The sequence below is a fragment of the Phycodurus eques genome, chromosome 16 (genome assembly GCF_024500275.1).
Source record: "Phycodurus eques isolate BA_2022a chromosome 16, UOR_Pequ_1.1, whole genome shotgun sequence".
NCBI lineage: Eukaryota > Metazoa > Chordata > Actinopteri > Syngnathiformes > Syngnathidae > Phycodurus > Phycodurus eques.
In genome coordinates this window covers 23,672,314-23,697,489 of record NC_084540.1, presented here as the reverse complement: position 1 = coordinate 23,697,489, position 25,176 = coordinate 23,672,314, and the positions used below count along the sequence as shown (strand labels likewise).

At 49.2% G+C, this 25,176-nt stretch overlaps 1 protein-coding gene across 1 annotated transcript; it reads right to left on the bottom strand.

Moving 5' to 3' along the window:
• Positions 1-50: 50 nt before the first annotated feature.
• Positions 51-24,686, bottom strand: arhgap27l (Rho GTPase activating protein 27, like). Its single transcript, XM_061699631.1, has 20 exons — positions 24,587-24,686; positions 20,235-20,352; positions 15,733-16,598; positions 14,229-14,363; positions 10,523-10,666; positions 10,362-10,424; positions 9,459-9,572; positions 9,318-9,392; positions 8,412-8,471; positions 8,165-8,232; positions 7,992-8,079; positions 7,782-7,877; positions 7,598-7,696; positions 7,448-7,520; positions 7,226-7,342; positions 7,000-7,098; positions 6,807-6,884; positions 5,157-5,291; positions 833-938; positions 51-753 (listed from the first exon to the last, which is right to left on the bottom strand). The coding sequence occupies exons 2-20, from the start codon at positions 20,263-20,265 to the stop codon at positions 576-578; spliced, it is 2,625 nt and encodes an 874-aa protein (XP_061555615.1). The 5' UTR covers positions 20,266-20,352; positions 24,587-24,686; the 3' UTR covers positions 51-575.
• Between the last annotated feature and the right edge of the window lie 490 nt (positions 24,687-25,176).

Sequence of the window (25,176 nt, the reverse complement as noted above, 5' to 3'; positions counted from 1 at the left end):
AACAAAAAGCATACGCTTACGTGTCTCTTTCAATACTTGTTTTTTTAATAATAAAACAAAAAAAAAAACACTTGCCTGAGTCATTTAAGTTACGACACTACGATAAATAGTCGAAACAAAAATTATATGTGGATGTTGTCTTCAAAGTGTTTCATTCCGCACGTGCACAAAATATTTTGGGTGTCAGAAAATCAAACTAACGAAATTGACAGTGAACCCTTTTCAACATTATCATCGTACATTCTTTTTGACAAGTTCGACGTCGCTGCTGGTAGAAACGTTGCTTTTTGTCATTTGAAGACTTAACGTTATCTTTGAAAGCGTAACCACAATCGAGCACAGGAAGTCGTGAACATTTCGCAATAAAATGTGGATCAATTCATTGCCATTGATCCTATCGGGTGATGATGTCATCTGTCTTTCATATCTCATCGCAAGTCTTCCTTTTCTCCTTTCTGGGACATCAGTGGAACTCGTGGCACTCGCGGGCCCTCCTCCTCTTCCGGAAGGATCCGGAGCTCGACGGCCTCTCGTGTCGAATCTCGGTTCGGCGAGGTCGCGCGCGCGGTCCTGCGCTACCTCTGCACGAAGATGGCGTGGAACTCGTTGAGCACGAGCTCCACGATCTGGCTCTGGAAGACCATGTGGACCGCCACGTCGGCCGACTTGGTCTGCGGGCGCAGCAGCGTGGGCCCGAAGACGATGGCCACGCTCTGGACCGACATCCGGTTGCCGTCTTTGTGCTCCACCACCCTGCGTGCCGAGAAGAAGAAGACGACACCCGGAGGTCGGAGGGATGTCGGAGGGCGTCGGCGCGCGTCGGCGCACGCACCTGCGTAGGTGTTTGAAGAGCAGCTCCATGGTGTCATAGTTGGGAAGCGGCAGGGAGCGCACCAGGTCCTTCATGTAGGACACGCGCAGGCTGTAGTCGTGAACCTCTGTGGGCCAAAAGGTGGAAAGGTCACACGTGGCGGCGGCCGTTCGTTTCGACGACAACTCGCGTGAACGCTTCCCGGACGAGTCGTGTTTGACATAACGCAACCCGGGTCAAAGGTTCGGGGTGAAATTTCAGGAAGAACTTCGAATGCACTCTATCTAACCTTTCGAGGTCGACTTCATTTCAGCTCGTGTCCTCTTTTGAATGCCGAACTGTTGAATGTTTTCAAACGTTTTTGCTCTTTGACAAGAAGGAGTTACATCAAAATTCACACCAGGTGTTTGATCCACGAAAATTGCCAATGATGCCCACTTAGATACCTTTCTGTGACTCCTCCGGTCACTCTGTTGCAACTCCTGATGGTCACTTCCTGTTTGAAGCCTCGCTCTGCTGATCAATTGTTGGATGCCGTCTTGGTTTTATGATGTTAAAACCACCTCATCAACACGCACCGTCAGCACCGGGGCGCCCCAAGGATGCGTCCTCTCTCCGCTGCTCTTCTCTCTCTACACGAACGACTGCACCTCAACGCAGCCGACTGTCAAACTCCTGAAGTTTGCAGACGACGCCGCAGTCATCGGCCTGGGAGACCAACATCAACTCCGTCCTCAAAAAGGCCCAGCGGAGGATGTACTTCCCGCGGCTTTTCTGAGGAAGCACGGCCTGCCACCGGAGCTGCTGAGGCGGTTCTACACAGCGGTCATCGAATCTGTCCTGTGTTCTTCCGTCACAGTCTGGTTTGGCGCTGCCCGACAAAAGGACAAACTCCGACTGCAATGGACAATTAGAGCTGCCGGGAAAATCGTCGTTACCCCCCTTGAGGACTCGCACGCCGCCAGAACTAAGACAAGAGCATGCAAAATCCTCTCGGACCCTCCGCATCCTGGTCACCGGCTCTTCCGGCTCCTTCTCTCAGGTAGGCGCTCTCGAACAATGCAAACTAAAACCAGCGGACATTCCAACAGCTTCTTCCCGCTTGCCATTAATGTGCTAGAAGACAAGTGACTCTCCGTAGTGTGTTTTTATGTCTCAAAGGAATTTTTTGGTCTATTGTCATGCTAGAGCAGCTCCATCCTACAGACCCTTTCCAACAATTTTGACTATTCTGGAAAAGTTTATTTTTTCCATTCCAAAAGTTAAACTTTCATACATTATAGATTTAGGGCCCACAATTTCAAGTATTTATTTTTTAAATTTTTACATAATTTGGGCTTCCAGCTCATAAAACCCACGAAATCAGGAATTCAAAAAATGTGAAACCCGTGAAGAAGTCAGCCCAAATTTTGCAGGCCATAAATGTTTTCAACTGAGTGTCACACACTAATCATCTACTCAAAGCACCTGCACAGGGTTCCCCAGGTGTCATTAAATTGCTTCAGTTTAGTTCAATTTTCTTAGATGGGTTCAATATGGGGAAGACTGCAGACTTGACAACTGGCCAGAAGACCATCATTGATACCCTCTGGAAGATGGATAAGCCACAAAGGTTCATAGCTAAGGAGGCTGGCTGTTCACAGAATGCAGTTTCCAAGCATATCAATGGAAAGTCTAGTGGAAGGACAAAATGTGGCAGGAGAAGATGCACTAGCAAAAGAGATGACTGTGGGCTTCACCAGATGATCAAACAGGGAAGATTCAAGTATCTAGCAGAGATCCAGAAAGAGTGGAATGAGGAGGGAGTCACAGCTTAAATAACCACCACATTCTGACGCATCCGGGAGACGGGCTACGACTGTCGGGTTCCCCGGGTCGAACCGCTTCTGAGCCCGAGCCGACGTAGGAAGCGTCTCAACTCGGCCGAGGAGGACCGGACTGTCGGCCGGCGTTCCGAGGTCCTCTTTTCCGATGAAAGTAAAGCGTGCCTTTCATTTGGGAATCGAGGTCCGAGGGTTTGGAGGAAGACGGGTGAAGAACAGAACCTAAGCTGCTGGACGTCCAGTGTGAAATATCCAGTCGGTCATGATTTGGGGTGCAGTGTCCAGTGCAGTTGTTGGTAAACTCTGCTTTCTTAAATCAAACTTCACCTCAGGAGTCTACCAGAATGTTTGAGAGGACTTCATGATTCCTTTTGCTGAGGATCTGTACGGAGATGCAGATTTCATCTTGCGGCACCAAAACCTGGTTTGATGCCCATGCCGTCCCAGTGCTTGACTGGCCGGCCGACTCGCCGGATCTAAACCCCATTGAGAATCTAAGGGGTACTACCGAGAGGAAAATGAGGGTCGCCAGACCCCAAAACAAAGAAGAACTGACGGCAAGCATCAAGGAAATCTGGGCTTCCATAACTCCCAGGCAATGAAACAGGCGGATTGCCTCAATGCCACGGCGCATCCGGGCAGTGATTCAAGCAAAGGGATTCCCAACCAAGTACTGAAGATGAACATATCCTTTTGAAAGTACCATATTTGAATTGATTTCATGTGACCCTCATTTCTTTTCTTTTTTTTCCCTACATGAAGTGAGAACTAAATAATGATTTCTTCACAATTTTCACGTTTTTCATTTCTTGATTTTGTGGGTTTTATGAGCTGGAAGGCCAAATTATGTAAAAAAAATAAACAAATAAACACTTGACATGTTTTAAATTGTGGGCCTTGAATCTATAATCTATGAAATTTTAACTTTTTTGAATGGAATTATGGAAATAAATAAACTTTTCCATGATAATTCAATTTTTTGGGAGACAAATTCCTTGTGTCTTTTTGACATACTTAAAGAGGATAAATAAAGAGGATTCTGATTGTGAATTTGAATTCAACCGGGACATTTATTGGTCCTGTTGAGGATCAAATACGTGAAACTTGCACCTCAATGCAATATTGTACAATCAATCTTCCGGCATATGAACGCACGTGCTAAGATCAGCATCCGATATTTGCGCCGAAGGCCTTTTTCACAGCGCACCGAGAGTCGGCAGCGTGTCGCCGACGACCCGACGGAACGTCGCGGGGTGAAAAATGTTCAGTCGGAAGCGGCGACGGCGCGTCCAAGAGGAGGGGGCTCGGCGGAGTGATTTCACAGCATTTTCACCCTTTGAATAGCTCACTTTGGTACCTTGATCTCAACTATCAAGATTGATGTGGCGACGTGACGTAAATGCAGCGCTGACGCTTCGAAAGAAGGATGGGAACAACCTCCTACAGATGGCGAACCATTGGAAACTCCAAACCGAAGAGGAACAAAGGCAAGGGGTCTTCCCTCCCACGATGACAAAAAGTGCAAAGCGTCCTGATATTGCCATCTATTCTGAGGAGACCAAAACAGTTCTCCTCATCAAACCTACAGTTCCAATGGAGGAAAACCTGTCGAACGGCGATGCCGGAAAGAAAGCGTCCACCGGGATCTTGTCGCCGAACCGGAGGCATCGAAAACGCATCGCTAGCCAAACGCGTCGCTGCTCTCGGAATGCCGAGCGGAAAAAGGCGCGACGTCACGGACGCGGCGCTCCGAGCCCGCTGCGCAATACGCTAAAGCCCAACAAATAAAGAATTCCGACAGCGGGAACGTATCCAAAACGGAGAAGCCGTCGCGCCTCTCAAAGACAAAGAAGTGCCCGCATGGCTCACCGCCCCACTAACGAGCTTTTCCACGATGTTCTATTCTAAAGCCGGCGTCAAAACATTTCTGCCTCCTCTCAGAATAATCTGCTGAATTTGGTTTTCGACGCGTAGGATTTTGCCAATCGGTAGTTTACACGGCCGAACTCCATTTGGCTTCATTTGACGCGTCGGCCGCTCGAGCGCCGATCGGGAAGCGAAACATCGCTCTCGCTTTCAGCGGGACGATCCGCGGACGCTCTCCGCACAACGTGACAAGCAATTCACCCGGAGATCACAAACATTGACGGAATATATATTCTTTCAATAAATATAGAGCGTCTATTGCGTGCGATTGTGTGTGCGTGAGGAAGACGTCCATAAAATCCAAAATATCGGTGCGATCGGTCTGATATTTTCAGAGATCGACGTGAGCGTACGTACAGACGTTCACCCAAATTTTGGTGACGATCGATTGCAGTTGAATGACATTCAGCGACGTCAAGCTTTTTCTCTATCGCGAGCGCTCCAATGAAATCGAACGCGTTCGATTCCACCGCGACGCCGCGGCTCGTCTTCTGAGATCGGCTTGTCGCGAGCCTCGACTTTGGAACAAACGATTGTGTCGAATGGCAAAAAGCTGGCAAAGAAAAATGGCGGGCACGCGGCGGGTCTGGACTGACGGACGGCGGCGATGAACTTGTCGAAGAAGCTGAAGGGAAAGAGCGGCTCGGGGAGCTCCCTGAGGAACAGCTTGAGGGCTCCAGTCAGCACGTGGATGTCCTCCCACTGGCCGTCTTCCAGCTCCAGATGCTCCTCTGAAACGCAGCAAGAACACGACGATGGTGTCATCATCATCCACTTTGGGTTCTGTCCTATTGTCGTGCACTCAATGCATCTTGAAAAAAATCACATTTGTTCCATCGGGACTCATTTGAATGCTGACTCAACTCCATCGTCCGCTGTATCAAAATCCCGAGATGGCGATTAGGGAGTCGGGAATGAGTAAACGATATTCTACTCCCGAGTCGTCCCTCGCCATATTGCGGTTCACTTTTCGCAGTCTCTCTGGATAGTGGATTTTTCTCATTTGTTCTGGTGGGTTTCTCAGCCTCAAAGCTTCGCACTCATCATTTTTCCACACAGACTCATGGGACTGCAGACTGAGCCTGCAATAAGCGCCAGCCAGGAGAAAAGACAGAAACTCCGGAGTGCGGACTCGTTCGAACCAGGCGTACTCCATAACAGGTGGTTTGGATAGAGCATCCGCCGGTGCACTTTCGATCGCTTTATTGAACAAACGCACACGAATGAAACACGTCACGAGCACATTCGTCCACCAGTCGCACGGCCACAACCGACGCTGTCGCTAACACGCAGACTGGCTAACACTTAAGGCCCCTTCATGCTCCTGCGCCCGCATTGCACCACGTGACGCGCACGCGGCAAAAATTGGAGCTTCGCGTAGAATGCCGCGGAGATCATCTCACGTGACCGGTCCGTTATAGTCACACGCCGCGACGACGTACTCGCCGTTCCCCTCGGTTCCACATAGCACCCACGCCGCCGCCTTCTCGATCGATTTTGCAGCATCATGAAACGTATCAGCTGGTCATCTAGGTCCACTTTTTCTAGCAGTCTCTGTTCCACGGTCGCCATTGTTGTTGCTTTGTTCCTTGTTCCGGAAAGGAAAGGAAAAACGCCTACCGGAAATGGCCCAAAAAATGCAGAGGAAACTCCGCCCTGTGGTGTCCGAGCCAATGGCAGCAAGCAGCGAGGAGAACCGCGGTACATTTTCCAAACTGCGCGCGTGGGTTAAGCGCGAGTATAAAGGCAAACTGGACGCGGGACAGCCGCAGTGACGTCAGCGCGGTCGCCGCCCGCGCCAGTATAAAGAAGCCTTTAGCCGGTTAGCAGCCAGCCCGGTCTACGTCCTCATTGGCCGACTCCCACGTCACTCACGGGCCCCGCCTTTTAAAGCCACACACATTCAAAGGCAAAGGTAGCGCAGTGTAGAACACGAGCACGGCCGAAAAATAATACCTCCGCCTTACTTGAATAATTGCCGAGATGATCGGTAGAATAATCGATTGTAAAAATATTGGATAGCTCCAGCACTGATGGGAAGTGTTGATGAGAGTATGGCAGAGTGTGGGGAGGGTGGTAAAGTTTGAAAATATAGCTAGAGAAATGGTTGCTTTTGTGCCTACAGCAGGGGCTTCCGGAGCGTAACCCCGCCATAAATGAGCGATTACCGTGCGGAATTTAGCGTGGATTTTTTTGTCAACTTTCTTGTGTACCATTAAAAATCGGTATAGCGACGGATCGATTACCGTGATCGGCTTTGTGGCGCAGCTTCTGGATGACGGCCAAGTTTCCGTTCACACGGTAGATTCCGTCCACGTCCAGACCTGAACGCACGCACATGCGCAATTGCACGCAGACACGTCTCATTAAGAGCTTTGGAACATGAATCAGCACAACTCAATGATGACCCGCGTGCATGTTTATATGTGCGCGCGTTACCTCTCCTCTCCACTGCTCTGATGCACTTGTCTACGAATTTCGGAACGGTGCCGTTTTCCCTGTGACACAGCGTGTCCAGATGGCAGCCAAACATGTTGTCTACACACAACAAGCGACAACAAAATGAAGCGCGCTCACGTTCGTCGGGCAGAACTACGCTGTCGTCGCTTCATGTTTGTCCAAAATCCGAACGACTCCATCAACTTTCGTTCCTTGGTGCGCTTACCTCGTATGTAACCTCTCTCCTTGACGCTCTGCAGCGTGGGCCTCCTCTGGAGGAAGCGTCGGAGTTTGGTGCGAACTCTCGTCCGCTCCGTGTCGGCGCCCGACAAACTTCTGTTGGCTGCCGACGCACGATAGGATGTTAAATTAAAAAACAAAACAAAAAACATGACATCATCGCAGTGGCGTGCGCCGCGGGGTCGCGTCTTTGAACGAAAGCACTCACACGCCCGCTTCCGGTCTTTGTCCTCTTTGTCCGAGGAGGCGTCGTCGTCGTCGTCCGACGCGTGTTCCTGCTCCTGGAAAACGCCTCCACGCTTACTGTGTCCGTGCGCGCGCACGTGTGTGTGTGTGTGTGTGTGTGTTTTTGCCTCACCAGCTGTCGGACGGTGTCTTGTATGACTTTCAGCCAATCGGCGATGATGCTCTCCGTGTCGTACTGCATCAGGTACTCGCAACCTTGACGAGTCCTCAACTGCGCGCACGCACAAACGCACACCGGCATATCAAGAGAGCAGCTACATGATCACATGGTGCATCACCACGGCAACCAGGCTAACCTCCAGCACGTTCTTCTTAGACGACTTGTCCTTCAGCGCCCAGGACACCGAAGCTCCTCTCAGCTCCACCGTGTATTCCGGAACAATCTGCGAGGCCTTCGTAATAGGGGGAGAGACGCGACGGGACGGTACGAGATGGGAAAGAACGAGCCGAGAGTCAAGTGACTGTGCCAGGAGCAACTCCGGGTGTCAAGGTGAAAGGCGAGTCACCATGTTGCTGCTGGGAGCAGACTTGGGGTCCCTGTGGAAGGTGAGGATGCCGCCGTGCAAGACGGTCCACGATTGACTCCAGTTCTTCCTGTCGGCAACGTCAACGGACCGACGACGATGACAAAAACCATCGAAAAAACCAACAACAACAAACGACACGAAAAAAGTCTCACCGGATCTTCTTGCCGTTATCGACGACTTTGGTCTTGTTGACGATTCCCGCCTTCTCCAGCAGGTGTCCCTGCAGGCACAGACAGGAAGTCACACGATCGCGACGTGGCTGACCACCGCCGGGGGGCGCCCGCAACCCCAAAGGTTAGTGGAGTGTGAGTCAAAGGTGTTCCCATAGCAACCAACAATCTTGAGGCAGAAAAACGCAACGGTCGTCAGCAGCCAATCACAGCGCAAGACTGCGTGTACCTGCTGGGAGTCTGTGCTGCGATTGGACAGATTCCTCCTCAGTCTCAACCTATCACAGAGCTTGACACACAATGACATCATCAGCACGCCGCCACCCAGATGTGCGTGTGCGTATGTACATTTGTGTGTGTGTGTGTGTGCGTGTGGGTGTGCATGTATGTGTGTTATGTGCGCGCGCACATTAGGGGTCGAAAGACTACAGTTTTTTGTAGTCGACGCTAGGATGATGATAGCTGAGTCGTCGGTGACTAATTGATGACATCATTGATATTTTTGTATAAAAAAAGAAATGGCTGCGCAAAGGCTCCTTCTCTCCTTCCCTAGCCGCTTCGACGCCCTTAACCCCCCCCCCCCGACAGCTTCATCCAATCACAGTCAGGTACCTTCAAGGCACAGTTGAAATTTGTAAAACTCTAACACTAACCCATGTAACACAACGAACGCGTTCGGTGCTGAGGATTTACAGTTCGTCAGCTAGCGACAGCATTAGCCCAATCGGACGGGCGCGTATATGCGCATTTCTTACATTTCTTATATTTCTTATATTTTGCAGGTGACCTTGCGTACCGGTCCCGTTTTGAGTCCAATTTTGCTTGAGGCACCGCTGCTCCTTTGTTACGTGGACCAAACACCTGCCGATTTCAGCAAGGCCATTAGTCGAACCGTCATCGTGCAGTGACAATGTCGGCTAATTGTCGATTGATCGACAAACGGAGTCAACACCTAGCGTGCGTGAAAGTGTGTGTATGCATGCGTGCATGTTTCTGTGTGTGTCTTCGTATGTGGGTAATGTGTGTGTGCGTTTGAGTACATGCAAGTGTACGCGTGTGCGTGGATGTGTTTGTATGCACGTGTGTATATATGTGTGTGTTTACATGGTTGTGCGAACATATTTCGCACGTATACCTGCGTACTCTCGGGCGAGTCTCTCTTGTCGTGCGCAAAGTCGCTGACGTTCCTCCAATGTTGCGACGCAAACGTCTGAAGAACACAAGCGAGTTCGTCAGTTCACCCACGCCGGCCGTCGCGCGATCGGCCGCCACTCACGTCCTCGGCCACGCTGTGTCGCCACGGCGACCGCTGATCCGACAGCCCGTTTGCCGTCCGGACGCCGTCTCGCGGCTCCGGGTGCGCTCTGGGAATCGAGAGTTGCTGAGCGTGCTGGGAAACCGCAGCATCCGTAGTCATGGAGACGGGACGGGAAGGTTTTTTTTTCATCATCTTTTTTCAGTGCTTTTATTTTGTAAGTGTTCAGTTTCAACTTCCTGTTTTGCCATTTCAAGGGTGCGTTGGGAATCACTGACTTATTCCTGACTCTTTTTTGTATCGCGGACCTCCGACATAGTGCCCTCAAATGTCCACTAAAACCAATTTGGAGTAATTCGGGAGTAAGGAATGAGGAATGATGGTGTTCGCAATTCCACTCCCGAATCACGATACAGCGGTGCCTTGAGATCCTAATTTATGAACAATTCTTCCGAAAGAGGCTGCAAACTGTAGCCAAAATCCACCAACGATGGAGGCCCGTTAAAATTACATTGGAAAAAATAAAGCGTGATTCTTTTTCTTTAAACACAAAAAAAATCTTCAATAAGCAAGGATAAACCGCCAGTAAGTGTTTTGGGGGTTGGTTCCCCTACCCAAAGGAGGAAAAAAAGAAACAAAAAAAAGTAAAAGAAGGAAATCTAATTGAAAGAAAATCTATGATTCTTTTTGGAAATCTGCAAATATGCGAATCTCCGGGTGCCGAACGGCGAGTACGCGGTGGTCCGCTGCAGCGGAAAACATCGCTGACAACGTTCATCCGAGGCGCACTCCTTCATCCCGAATATCGGATTTTCACATCGGTCAGGAAAAAGGTCCTCCCAAAAATCACAATATAGTCATTAGGGAGTACGCAATGAGTCAGTGATTCCCAACACAGTGACTGCGTGCGAGCGAGCGAGGTACCATTGTGAAGACGGTGTCGTTGTCGTGTGGGTCTACAGGATAATCTTCTTTTGGCAGTGGCGGCTTCAGGTTCAGTCCACACACACACACACACACACACAATCAAAGCCAAGTTGGGTAAGGCGATCCGTGACCTTCAAACTGCGCCACAGAGGTCGTACCGGGCCGTCGTCGGGCCCGCCGGCCTCATCGGCTGCGGCGTGCGGTGTCGGCGCGTTCCAGGAGGTGGCGCCAGAGAGCCGGTTGTAATAGTAGAGCCTTCCAGAATTTTGGTCCATCAGCTGCTCCCAAACCTCAGAAGCGTCCTGCATGGAAGTCCTTCAGCATTTAGGCCCTACGTCCAGCTTCACGGTCATGTACTAGTGCCCTGTTTGTCCTCACAATTCAGCACACTAGTAGAACTTATTAGTCACACTTTATCTGCTACAATTAGTTGGACCTCCTAGTGGTACTTGTGCAGCATAGTTTACTAGTAAGGGTTAATTGTGTACTAGTAGGCCAAAAGTGGCACTACTAGTGAAAAAACAAAACAAAACAAAACAAAAAACGTTCGTCGAGCGCCCTGAATTGAGGATAGAGCGCACTAGTACGTGGACCGTAATCTGCATATCCACGGTGTGGAAAAAAAGTGACAAAGTGATTCTCAAAGTGTGGTGCGAGCATCACTAGTAGTACGCCAAATAATCACTGCCTAAACCTTGAGCTTGAAATACAGAACTGTTTGTTTTGTAACATTTATTTAGGTGCAATTTTATTTCAATTTATATTTGTTTAGTTTCCTACATTTAAGTGCAGTGTTAACATTCAAAGTGTGCATTATGTTGCATTGGCTTCTAATGATAGCAAAACTACTTGTTAGGAATCGGTTTTTGGGCTGAACACTTGGGCCTACTACGCTACTGTATTCGATGATCTGTTATTTTGCTCAGGTGCTAGTTCGACAAGCAAAACGTCTTTTTTTCGGAGTCGTCGCAGCCTCGCCCGACATCTTCCCTTGTTGTGTCTCGCCAGTCTCGTCGTCCACGCTGTGGTGTTCGCAATAACTTTTTTTGTTGAAGCGATCGCGTTTGGGATCAGTTAAGCAAGCCCTCACAATGCCGCCGAAGCGCTGCGCCCAAGAGGAAGAAGGAGATGATGACCACCAGCGAAAAAGGGAAACTTTTACATTAGATCAAAGAAGGCACAAGTTCAGAATCTGTGGCACGCCAGTATGGCGCGAATGAACCTACAGGGCGCTACGTCAAGAAAGAGGGAGCAAAACTGCTTCAATAAGGAAGCCAAACGTGCGGTAACTCCGCGTAATAAGAGAATTGTGGAAACGGAAGCTGCGTTGGCGTTGTGGATTGCAGGGAAAAGACCGAGTTTGGGCACGAATATGATCAGGCCGAAGGCCAACGGCCAAAGATCTCTCCGAGCCAACCTTGCCCGATGACGACCAACCTCGAGCCGGCACGAGCGCCGCCAGGAGCGATTCGCCTCCTCGAGGTCGAGACTTTTCAGCCAGCAAAGGCCGCTTCCACAAATTTCCGAAAAGGTACGGCCTCAGAAGCGTGCCTCTGTTGGCGATCTCGATGAATGTTAATTACTGTATACGGTTTTAGAAGTTAAGATTTAAGTAAATACAGTGTACTGTTGTAATTTATGTCTCCAATATGTAAAGCATAGATACTGTTTACACATTTTAAACATTCTGGTACCCACATACACATCCAGGAAAATTCATAGGTGGAGGGGGATGGGTGCAAATCCTACTTTGCGGTTTTTCACCTTCCGCGGGGGGTTGTGGTCCCCATTCACCGCAAAAAACGAGCGAACGCTGTACCGAACAGTTATTTTGATAGCAAAATAGCACGGTACCAGATTGGTTGCTCGCGAGTGCCGGCCGGCAGTGCAGCGGTGCAGTTGCACGATGCATCCCTTTGATTGGTCGGATTTTGAAGTTGTTGCTCTATGCACCGCCTATCTCACGCTAGCCCATAAACGCGTCCATTGCGCATATAGGAAAATGGACGCACAATGACAATACTGCATACTAAAAGCTTATATCATGCAGAAGTAAAGAAAAGGATATAAAAATAGAAATACATTAATATAGTCATGGGAGAAAAAAAAATAGACCACCCTTGTTTCTTCAGTTTCTTGTTAATATTTCTTGTTTAATGCCTGGTCAAACCAAAGGTACATTTATTGGGACAAATGATGACAGCTGGGATTGGCTACAGCACGCCCGCGGCCCGCGGGAGGAGATGGATGGATGGACGGATGGATGGATGGATGGATGGATAGATAGACAGATAGATAATGATGACAAGGCAAATAGCTCAGAAGACTCGAAGAGCTGAGATCTAGCCATTGTCCATGATAATAATCAAAATAGCCAATAGGTGAGTTTTCAGGGACCAATGGAGGATAGCTTCAATAATATTCCCCAGGTAATATAACTTTAGTAGTACCATGCAGGCACTAAAATGAATATAAAATTGAAGAAACAAGGGCAGGATTAATTTGTTTTTCATGACTGTATATAATCATACATATACTGTATATACATGTACTATTTTACACACACAATCCAATTATTTTTTGAGAAAACGACAATTCCTTTATGACATTATTTTTCAAGATAATCCTCATATTTTGAATGAAGTTGTTTTGTCAGTTTTGGTTCCACTGCTTTTACTGCTGTTTCAACTTTTTGCTGTGGTATCGTTTCAGTACCGGTATCGGCGTATTTTAGGCAAGTATCGTATCGAAGTCAGAATTTGGGTAACTACTCTGAACAGTAAATATTCTCTGGTGTCTGTTGTCCTCTATTAAAGCAAGTGTTTTTTTCTTCAAATTTGCAGACATTTGCAAACATCGGCTTTTACTTTGGAAAACAAAAAGAAACATTTCTGCCCATTTTCTGACGGACGTTACGGACCGAACCGGTACCTGAATCATTATCCGCATTCTCATTTTGTGCATTCTCTGCACTGTCAATTTGAAATAGTGTCCTGTTTTTTCAAACATTAAAAATGTTTTTTTAATCCCATTCTTCGATTCATCAAAACAAATAATCAGATTAATCGATTCGTAAAATAATTGTTAGTTGCAGGCCTACGTCCAATGTATTAATCATTATTAGTATTAGTTAGTATTGTTATTTATTATTGCACAAACACAAAAACTGTTCAATTCTGATTTCTTAATCCTTCTCATCTTTCTGATGAAGATGATCAAATGTTATTTACTGACTCACTGCCACCGGCGTTTCTATTCATTCGTCAAGTCCGCGTTTCGAGGGGTCGTCGCGGGACGTTGTCTTGCGCAGCCCGTCGGCGAAATTCAGGTTTGTAAACCGCCGTAATGCCAAACAGACGCCGGTCGAGGGCCGTGTTGCATCGCTTTGGATTTGAGATCGGCGCAGCTTTCGAGTTGAAGATAAAGATTATGCGGCTTGTCGTGTCAATGACGAGGAAGACAAATGCAAACACGTTTTGGCGCCTGACACTCCAGAAAAGTACATAAATGTATGCTAAAAACAGAGTATGTGTCGCCGTCGTGTACATTTGTACGGTACATCAAAACACTTTCTCAGTCTTCTTTTTCGTTTGATCGTTTGAGGTGCCACAAAAGCAGAAAATATTTGCGTCAAACTTCTTCGGCATTGGCGTCAGTCGCCGTTCCGCCCGACACGTCTACCGCTGATTACGAAAGAACGGAAAAAGCTTCAGACCGACTTTTCTTTCTGGTCTTTCACAGAAGACAACGGGCAAGGCTGCCGGCAGTCGGGGGAACTCCAAAACCGGAAAAAAGGGCTGGCGGCGAATGAGTCCGCTGCATGATTAGGATTAGTTTCAAAATCAAAAACGGCCGTGGACTGACCTGTCTTCCGTGCTGCGGGCTCAGGGGGGAGGGGCTTATTATTTCAGAGGAGTTGCTCAAAGAGGAGGGCGTGTGGCCTACGGCAGAGAGGGCGGGGTCAGGCAGCTGCGGCAGGTTGGGGGCGGGGTCGCAGGCCTGCAAGTGTGTCGAGACAAACGACAAATCCATACGTGTCACACATTTACATTTTCATCAAGTCATCATCATCATCACTGTGACACACACACGCACACGCACACGCACGCACAGGGTTTAAAGGTGATGAATATTTAACGCGTCCCCCTCGGGTTTCTTCTAACAGCCAGCAGCTGTCGTCATGGTGACAACAAAAGACGAAGCCCTCAAATTAGCCAAGGCGCCTCACTGACCGCGGTCCCGACACGACGTCGATATCGACGCTGACACCCACGCGACGAAAGTTCCTATTCGATGTGTCAAGGTGGCGGCAAAGCACCGCTTTGCTTTTACACGGAGCGATGGCTTGTCTGAATGAAGCTCTCCTCCTCACTTCGACGTAGTTCCTCGGCACCAAAACGAAACTTTGATCCCAGACAGAGCTTTGGCCTGAGCACAAAAATAGCCAATAGGTGAGTTTTCAGGAAGCAACGGAGGATAGCTTCGGCAAATAGGCGAGTTTGCGAGATCCGACTGGCAAACGCTAATTATGGAAAAAGCGGCAACATCGGAGGCATTCTTCGTGACCTTTTACTGTGGGCAGCCGAAGGCCCACCTGCGCAATAATCATGCGGAATTATCGTGCCACACCTGCGAGCTGGCTGGATCGTCTCGGCAAAGGAGAAGTGCTCACCGACACCGAACGACAGATCTGAGGGGGGTCGGCGTTTTGCGCACATGAAAATCCGGAGCACAAACAAAACACTGTCACTTGCGACTGGATATTTGAAATGTCGTGACAAGTAATCGCGAAGCCGCGCGTGGCGCCTGGCGGCGCTCGACGACAGACGCGTTCGTCTGCTCAGAGGAGAAATTGCAATCGCAACGCGCCGTGTCGTGCCGAAAGATCGGGGAGGTTTCCCAACGCCCGCGTGTCGTCGATAAGGCCCGATACCCGACGTCTCTCGGAGGCCGCGGCCGGAAACGGCTCGTGAGGCGCCCGCCGTACGTGGGGGCATCCCGACGGCGGGCCGTCGTCGCTGCGGTATTTCGAGCTACGCTTTGTCATCGATATGGGCCGACCCGCCCTTCGGCTGGGTTGCCCGTCTCAGAGTGCGTATGACACATTTGCGTTCATTTTGCTTTCAGCTGGAAGACCTGAGTAAAATGTGACATGACACGGCACCCGACCGCAGTGAAGCAAGTTGAAACGCGCTCTTACTATTCGCCTAACGTTCCTTTCCTTCCCGTCATTAAACGAGCGAACCGACAGCGCGCGAGTAAACAGACGATCGGTTTCTCGACAATCCGGCTTACCGACGGCATCCACGCCGACTACACGATGCGAGTTGGAGCTTCAGAAGCCGTCAGTCGTATCGGCAACGTTTACCTGTTCGGGGGTCGGAGGCGGGCTCAGCTGTCCAATCAGGGGGTCCAGTCGGAGGTCCAGGATGGACTCGTAGATGTGGCTGGACTCGTCCTCCTTCGGTTCCTCGCTTTCCTCCTCGCCGTCGCTGTCCTCGGTGGCCTCGATGGCTTCCTCTACTTCTTCTTCTTCTATCGCTCGCCGCGCGGCCACCGCTTCCTCTCGATCTTCCTGCGAGGGCACGCCCTCAGAGTCCTTGTGGAAGCGCACCTCGGGTACGGTGGGCGTGTCCACGGGGACGGGGAGCACGTGGGGTCGGGCGCCGGACGGGTCGGCCGGGCCGAAACCGGGCACGCGGGCTTTTCCCGACTTCTCTTTGCTTTCGGGAAGGTCTTTCCCCGAAACGCCGTCGGACTCGTCGGAACCCGAAGGGGTGTCGGAGCGGCGCGGTGCCGTGGCGAGGGGCGGCGGCGAGTCCACAAAGTCCAGCGGGACGCCGAACGTAGACATGCGGTTCTCCGTCTTCCGGTAGACGCCGGATGCGTCCGGTTTGAGCCGGATGGTTACTTCGTCGCTAGGTTTGCTTCGGGTCCCGCCGGGCTCCTCCGGAGCTGCGGTGACGGGGACGGGGACGGGCACGGGCACCGGGGCCGCCGCCTCAGTAGCGGGTGGGCGGGCAAAGTCCAGGGGGGACGGCACGTCTGGCGGGAGCTCCTTGACGTACGTGGCCGGGATGTAGAACGATTTGGAGGCGTGGTCCCGCCGCACCTGCCACCAGTGGGCGTTGGTCTTCGCCAGCAGGACGTAGCGCTCGTTGGGCTTGATGGAGATCAGGGAGCCGTCGCTGCCCTCGTACTCGTACTGGAACTCCACCAGCACCAGACCCACACCTCCGACACACACCACAACGCAACACAGTTCAGTATAGCAATGCGACAAGATTGGGAAAAATGCGGAGTGCGGCTCGAACGGCCACTTCAACTGGTGGACCTCCGAGATCAGAACCAGAATCGGAATCGTCTTTATTTGCCGAGTCTATTTGTACCCAAAAAAAAAAAAAAACACACACACACAAGGAATTTGTCTCCGGTCGTCGGAGCCGCTCGAGTGCGACGACAGACGCTCAATAGACAGAGAACGCTTTGGAGACAGAAAGACATAGAGAAAAACAGCAGATAGTTCCATGAGGAAAAACAAGTAAAAAAACAAAAAAAACAAAATTCAAAAAATCTTTTTCAATCCCTTCGCAGTTATTCGGGAGGCGGGAATGATGAATGACGGCAAACGCAGGAGAAGATAAAAGGGGGGAACAAACAAAGACAAATGTGGAATAGGCGGAGGAAGAAGTAAAAAACTTGGCCCTAATTCTGATTTGACGTAGAAAGCACAGTATATGTGTACAGTATACTCTCAGTCTCCAAAAAGGAAAGTCACCACCACATTCAAGCTCACACTCCCAACTGCTTCGACAACATCGTAGTTGACGATATTTGTCTTCTACCTGATTTGTATCTATTTGTGGTCACTACAGAGGAGGGGAGCGACATGTTTTCCGTTGATGACCTCAGTCATTCGACAAGAGAACTCCTCTCACGGAGACCGGTCTCCGTTTTACGTCGGTTCCTGCCTTCGATTTCGGAAAACCGCACAGCTGTTCCCCTCCGACGACAAAAAGTGCCTCCAGTTTGCAACAATGGCTTCTTCTTCTCGTGCTTTCCATGAACACGAACACAAAGGCATCTTAGTGTCCAAAGAGTTGCTTTTTGTGCTTCTTTGACAAACGTCACTCAAGCTGTCTTTGGCGTTAATGTCACTCATGAGGTGGTCGCCGTACACGAGAGGGATCTGGGAGCTCAAGTGGCAGGATGAGGCAGCCATTTTGCATGCACATGATAGCCAAATACAGTCAATGGTGTAGTTTCTCACATACAATATGCCTGAATTTGTGAAAGAGTCAGAACTATTACATGTCTTTAGCGTTATTACAAATGTATCAAGACACAAGGGTGAAAAGGGTTTCATTTTCATGAGTAGTTCGAATCATTTATGCGCGTGTATCTGCAAAGTTCAAAGGGCAACACATGTCAATTGTGCAACTCACACCCTTTTTAGCAAGCTATTTAGGTCTTTACCGTGATGCACTTTTGACTTTGCCGTTATAAAAACAAGTCTATTGCAGTGGGCTACTGTCATGTAGGGATGCGTTTGCTATCAAATGCCTGAAGTTTGAAATCATCAAGAACTTACTGAAAATAGGACTTGAAGCGTGGCCGTTTCCCAAAAATGCAGCATACAAAAACTAAATTACACTTCTTTTCTTTACGGTTATTGATCAAATGATATGCTAATGACCCATATGCTAACACCCGTGCCAGAACTCCACCAGCGCAGGCGCACATCTTCGCATCGGACGGACACACACACACCCACACACACCAGACATGCAAAGGCATGAAAAAGGTGACACCCCCCCCACCAGCCCCTGCAGACAATTATTTGGATTTTAACATAAATTAAGCAATCTGGAAGACTCTGAAGACTACAATAAGGCAACATTTAAAAAAATTCTTCTCCCAGAAAAACCTATTTACACCACTCAAGTACATGTTAATGTACAAATTTAAGATTCAAATGAAATTTGCCTCATTTCTTTGCTTTTTTGTTTTGGCCTCCAACTTGAGGCAGGCCCATCTCCACCTGCACCTGATGCCTGCTTCAAGCTGTGCCACATGAACAGCATCCTCCTCTTTCAGCACTCTCATTCTGGAAAAGAATGGACCAAACCTGATGGACCCGTTTCACTTCATTTTTCAAAGGCTAATCCATCGGTTTTTATTGGCCATTTCTAAATTTGAAGTTAGTTCATTCTGTGTTGTGACAGAATCCCTAACATCGCTCCATCGCTTAATACATTTAACATTAACATCTGTACACTAATTAGATAATTGGAGGCGCATTTCCTAATTAATACAAGATTTACTAGCGGACTTCCATGGTCACGTGGGCAATGACAGTGAGACCCGGAAGGGCGTGATTGGGAGGATCAGAACCCGAGCGGCGTTCTGTTATTGGACTTCTGCGCTCATCACGGATCGTCCCTAACGAACGCCGTGTTCAAGCGCGAGGGTGTCCGCACGCGCACCGGGCAGCGGGTCACCCTAGGTCGCAGTTGGACGATCGACTTTGCGGTCGCGTCATCGGTCTCGCACGTCTCGGGCGAAGAGACGGGCGGAGCTGTCGACCGATCGCCACCCGGGGGCGAGTCGGCTCCGACGGCGGGGGAAGATGCCGGTCCGACGCGGCGGGCCCAAAGCGTATCGCGAGGGTCTGCTGGGAAGGTCTGGCGGAATCCCCCGTCAGAAGGAGTTTCAACTCCCACCTCCGGCAGAACTTTGCTCACGTTCCGGGGGAGGCGGCGGACATCGAGTCCGAGCGGACCGTGTTCCGCGCCTCCGTCGCCGAGGCGGCCGACCGGAGCTGTGGCCGTAAGGCGGTCGGTGGCTGTCGAGGCGGCGATCCCCGAACCCGTCGGAAGCTGAAGGAGGAGTCCTATCGGGCCTTTTTGGCCCGCGGGACTCCTGAGGCGGCCGATGGGTAGCGGCTGGCCAAGGTCCTCGGTGGCAAGGCCCCGGGGGTGGATGAGATTCGCCCGGAGTTCCTGAAGGCTCTGGATGTTGCGGGGATGTCCCGGTTGACACGCCTCTGCAACATCGCGTCGACATCGGGGACAGTGCCTCTGGATTGGCAGACTGGGGTGGTGGTCCCCCTTTTTAAGAAGGGGGACTGGAGGCTGTGTTCCAACTACAGGTGGATCACACTCCTCAGCCTCCCTGGTAAGGTCTATTCAGGGGTGCTGGAGAGGAGGGATTCAGGATTTCGGATTTTCTGGTCTCGTCAACTCCTGCGACTTATCCACAGCAGGCCCCGAGCGCACAGGCAGAACCTCAGGCCGATGCGCTCGCATATTCATCCGCCGCGGAGTAATATTCAGAAATTCCATCTGTGGGTGGATGTGTGGAATGGATCTCGCCGCCAGCGTTCAAGGAGTATGAAACAGCCTCTGACGACTGGCGACGGCGACCCACCCATGAAAGGAAAAACTTATCGGATCTATACCGTTCACGTAAATGGCATGTTATTAGTTCAAAATAGCATGTATGACACACGCACACACTTGTCAACATACACACACGCAAGCACACAGACTACTAAATACACACACATACATACACACCCGCAAGCACACACACTAGTCACCATACACACACACACACATATCCACACACACACATACCACGCGTCACACAAACACACACACTACTCAATACACACACACACACGTGCCAGCCAAAACACACATTCACGAAATTTAACACACAAACTGAGTACGGCTAATATCTCTGCCAATGCTAATGCTATATTTATGCTCAATTTGTAAAACCTGACTTTATGGCGGAATGCAAAACGACCTGCCGGCAGCTAACGTCGACGCTAACTCTTAAAGAGGCAAAATGAAGCAGACTCACCTCTGCCCAGCGAGGCGGATGGGGTCGCCATGGTGATAACAGACTCCGCCCCTCAGCCGACAGACAGGTGGCCGCTCCACAGGTGACGGGTGAAAGGTCAAGGGCGACCATCCGCTCTCTAGAAGATGACAGGAAGTATGAACGTCACATGTGGCAGCACGTACACAAAATGTCCGCCGGCGGAATGTGAGCAGCACATTCGTCCTGTCGGGACACGTCAAAAACACACAAACGCGCGCGCACACACACACACCTACACTGTGCACACTATTCCGCACACACACCCACCCACAACACATGCACACACTACACACGCACAATAGTCAACACACACCCACAACACACACATGCACACACCACACAAACGCACACACATGCCAGTCAACACACAGGTCAACACACACTTTTTCATGTATGACATCAAACTTGTCATTTGAGTCTCTAAATAGAATATCATATTGTTTTGTGCGCACGCGCACACGCACACCGTGAAAGAACAATAGCAGGAGGTGCATCTCAGCCTTGTTTTGTTTACAGAGGGAAGTGTCTGCTTCCTGTCAGTCGTAAGCCCCGCCCAGCGGCTGGCGGCCCTCAGTGACATCACCATCACACACAAACACACACGATGTGAGCGGTTTATCTGTGACTCATTGGGTTAGGGCAGAGAGCTCGGGTTCAAAGTTTGTCAGTTAGTTTGACACAGCAAAATGGCTGACACGCTTTGAGATGCTCGCACCACACACACACACACACACACACACACACACTTCCTGTCTTTGTCACGCAACAATAGTTCAACTGCTTTATATCTCAGCAAAGTTGAAAAGTCGACTGTTTCTTCCCTTTACGACGTCGCGTGATGTTGGGTGAAGTTGTGTGATGTTGCGCATATCAGTTATGCGTATGTGACGGGCCGGTCGGCAGTCAGTCGCAGGGAAAACAGAGACCGACGACCGATCGCTTTCACCATCGCACTTTCACCGATTCAAATTTGGCGGCTTTAAGACTTTTTTAGGTCTCTTTAGTGGGTTCATGACTCTATTCCTGTGTGTTTAATATTTGTTTACGTGCAATTTTAGCGAACAGTCTGATTCTGGTTTATTTACAATTATTATTTATCTAACATATTTCATTTATTGGTCTAGATTACAATGCTAATGTTCAGTATTCTTTAGAATTCAAAGTTAATTGTTCTTAAAAAGTATGAACTTGAATTATGCTTTATAATATCATAACATCAGTGCCATAAAAAAACATCAATGATGCTGTCGTTTATTGTGATATATTGTATATCATCCTGAGAGCAAGAGCAATGCATAACACAAAAATTCTGTACAAATGTACAAAAAAAAGCAACAATCGTCATATAGTGGAGGATGACTGTATCTGTACTCCGTGATGATAAATTGCAAGGACTCGTTGTTCCAAGGCTGGGACTCATTGTTTCCAGACGTATGCATCCTGGGACTCACATAGTCTCAAGTGTAAAATGACCTACACATTTATAAATGTATTATGTATTGTCCTTGATGACACGATACTTCTGTTTCCATGACAACAAATGCAAGGTCGCGCGGGCGTGCTGGAGGCTATCCCAGCTATCTTCGGGCGAAAGGCGGGGTACACCCTGAACTGGTCGGCAGCCGATCGCAACAAATACAAGTTAATAAGGACAATTAAATCTACTTGTTGAGTCAACGTTCTGACGTCCGACACACCTCAAAAAGTGTGTGTGAGTGTGTGAGTGAGTGAGTGTGTGTGTGTGTGTGTGTGTGTGTGTGTGTGTGTCAGGAGGCCTCTGGAATCTGCCCTTCCCTCCTCTATGTGTCTGTGTGTGTGTGTGTTTGCCTGTCCCATGACTACACCCTCCCCACACACACACACACACACGCACACACAAAGAAAACTTGTCAATAGTCAGAATAAATGTGAGGTTTGCTGACCAATGGGAGAAGACCTGAAAGTCATGTGACATCAAAACACCTTTGGCCTGTGGTGACAGCAAGCGTGTCAGGTGACACACGCTCAGAAACGCTGCCCTCCGAATGGCCGTGGCATCCGTCTGTCAAGAGGCTCTGTCAGGTTACCTAGCAACAGTGAGCGTGCTCCTGGAGTCCTCAATGACCCCTGAACCCCAAACACCTCCAACGTGACTCCACAAGCTCCAAATTTGTGGCAAAGCACTTTTGGGGCCTCGTTGAATTCTGGTTGTTGCTCAGGAACCTTCCTTTACTATCCGAGCGAGATGACCCGGAAGTATTTGGCGGAAAGGTTTTCGAAAAAAGTGCCTGCGTGCAACCTTTAAGCCAGCGGTGTCGAACTCGAGGCCCAGACTCCGGCAGTCAGAGCCATTCTCGTACTTCGGCAAACAAGACATAATACAGAACTATATTTTAGGACAAAAAACACAGACGTACACAGAAGCCATTCAGTATTGTTAGCCCAGCAGTAGTGCGCTCATCCCGGCGCGCCCGATAAGTCGTCACGATATTACCCGTAACCCTTTGCGGCAACAAGACTTCCAGAAACGCTTGGCGAGCATGCGAAGACACTCGAGCGTACGCGAGCGAAGGACAACAAACATACTCCACGAAAACGTACGCTGCTCGCTGTACGCCGTTGTCGTCGGGCAGTCCCGATTGGTCGACACGGAGAAAACAAAAGAAAGTACTATCGATCGACCGACGGACCGACCGATCGGTCTATGTAGTTAGCTAGTTATCTTGAAAGGTTAAGGAAAGGTGCGTTAAAGGCGACGACGAGATTTGTCAAAGGCCGCAAAAGGAGTCAAGTTGAAATCGTTTGCGGAGTTGAAGCGAGAAGAAAGTAAAGACACGTTCGGATGTCATTTCGTATCGAGATTGCGTCGCCATGGCAACAAACTTTGTCTTGTACGAGCTGTCAATTACCGTTCGTGACTCAAGCGTTGTCATGGAGACGACACCCGTGCTACCACAGCAAAGTAACAAGGGATGCACCAGAACACGTTTTTTAGACCAGCTTGCAGGACATTGGAGCACTCGCCAATGCCGACACGTCTCGTAATTGGGATGCAGCTGTGTTTTATTTCAATTAAACATTGTTTCTTGAACACAGCCCAAGTTTCTCTCAAGTACTTCTGAGAGTATTTTGACACGACTGACATTTGAAGATCCAAGTGCAGCTTCTTTTTCTTACTGTACGTTTCACTTTCCGACTGGATAAACACTCAAATTCAAAGTGTCAAAACCTTGCACTCAAGGAGCAAATGAATGGTAATACTACTACTAAAAGCACCGATACCGCTTATAGAGTATTACTACTAGGTTTACTAAGAAATGAGTACCTCAGGTAGGCCCGACCGAACCATGCAAACTAAAACTAGCAGACATTCCAACATCTCCTTCCCTCTCGCCATTAACTTCTGAAACAGTTCACTTACAATTCCAGTGCAACGTGCTGCCAATTTTTTGGTCTTGAGTTTGTTGTCACATCTGTCGGGCCACTCGCGCACTCGCTGTCGTAGTCTCGGCACCATCTGTTGTTGACCAATGCTGGCCACTCGTGTGCCTGAGTCGCATCTGCAACATTTGCACAATCGACACTGTCCCGGACGATCGCACTACGAGTCACTTTAAACTGCATACCTTTCTTGAAGTCTCGGCGCCCTTTGCACAACGGTCATTACGCCTTAGTCGTTTCAAACTGCTCTAATTGCTCGAGGACTCTGCATCTTTTTGCACATTGTCAGAAAATAAGAATCGGACCACATTACTGGCAACCTTTTATGGCTCAGTGACTGTGGTTTTTTTTTTATGTCTTTATGCCTCCAAAGCGTTCTCTGTCAATTGTCGTACTTTGAGCGGCTCCGACTACCGGACACAAATTCCTTGTGTGTTTTTTCGGACATACTTGGCAAATCAAGATGATTCTGATTCTAACAGTCTTACAACCACTCAAAGTATTACGAACACTATGACTACGACCAGTTCCACTGGAACTGCTGCTGCTACTTGTACTACTAGTACGCCGTAAGCATGCTTGCTAGTATTCGAACTTTGAGAGAGTTCAAAGCAGACATTTGTGTACTTGTACTTGTTTGTTTCTTTGAGAGAGTGAAGAAAGGGTTCGGTCGACGTGCAGGCAAGCAAACACACCCAACCACACATTCCGACCACACAACAGGAGCTCAACGTTAACAAGCCAACAAAAAACACGCACCACTAACTTCCTACCTTGCTTTCTTTAGTTCTTCGTTTGCTAAACCGTTTTCAACGAAACTACATGCACAACTCAACTACTAGTCCGCTCACACGCTTGAGATGGAAAAATGTTTGTCCCACAGAAGTGGAGTAAGAAGTAGTTCGTGTTACCTTAAGTCCAAGGAGAAGGGCAAGAGGAATCATGCCGCGTACTCGTCGTGTACTTGTGTGTATGTACTTTCCGTGTGTGTGTGTGTGTGTGCGCGCGCGTGCGCGCATGTGGAACAGGTTCCTCTCTTTGGCCCCGCCCATCTCCGAGACCTGCTTGCCCCCCACCCCCTTCCCCCGGAAGACCACTTCCTGCTTGCCGCTGCGCTGGTCACGTCGCGGGGGCGCCATCTGCCGGCAGACAGGCGCTCGACGTCATCGCGGCCAAACAATCCAGGCAAAACCAGAAAAACATTTTTCAAAAAGAAAATTGTTTCCACAAAACGACAAAACAAAACAAGAAAGAATTAAAAAACGACAAGGAAAAAAATTAACGACAAAACAAGAAAACAAATGACTTAAATACAAGATTCCTTGAAACAAATCTGTATTCATAACACTCCAAGTCATTATTATTTTTTATTGGGCGGCAACAACAAAAAAGGTTTCTTCTTTTTGTTGGGAAAATATTTGCTATTGTACTCCTTCTACATTTCTTTGTCCACCAATTGCAACATTCAAATATCAATCAACTGCACGGCTGCGCCATGAGA

Coding starts and splice junctions, on each gene's coding strand:
- arhgap27l (XM_061699631.1), bottom strand. CDS start 20,265: ATGGCGACCCCATCCGCCTCGCTGGGCAGAG. Junction 8,080..8,164: donor GATAACGGCAAGAAGATCCG/GTGAGACTTTTT, acceptor CGTTGCCGACAG/GAAGAACTGGAGTCAATCGT. Junction 7,697..7,781: donor CTAAGAAGAACGTGCTGGAG/GTTAGCCTGGTT, acceptor GCGTGCGCGCAG/TTGAGGACTCGTCAAGGTTG.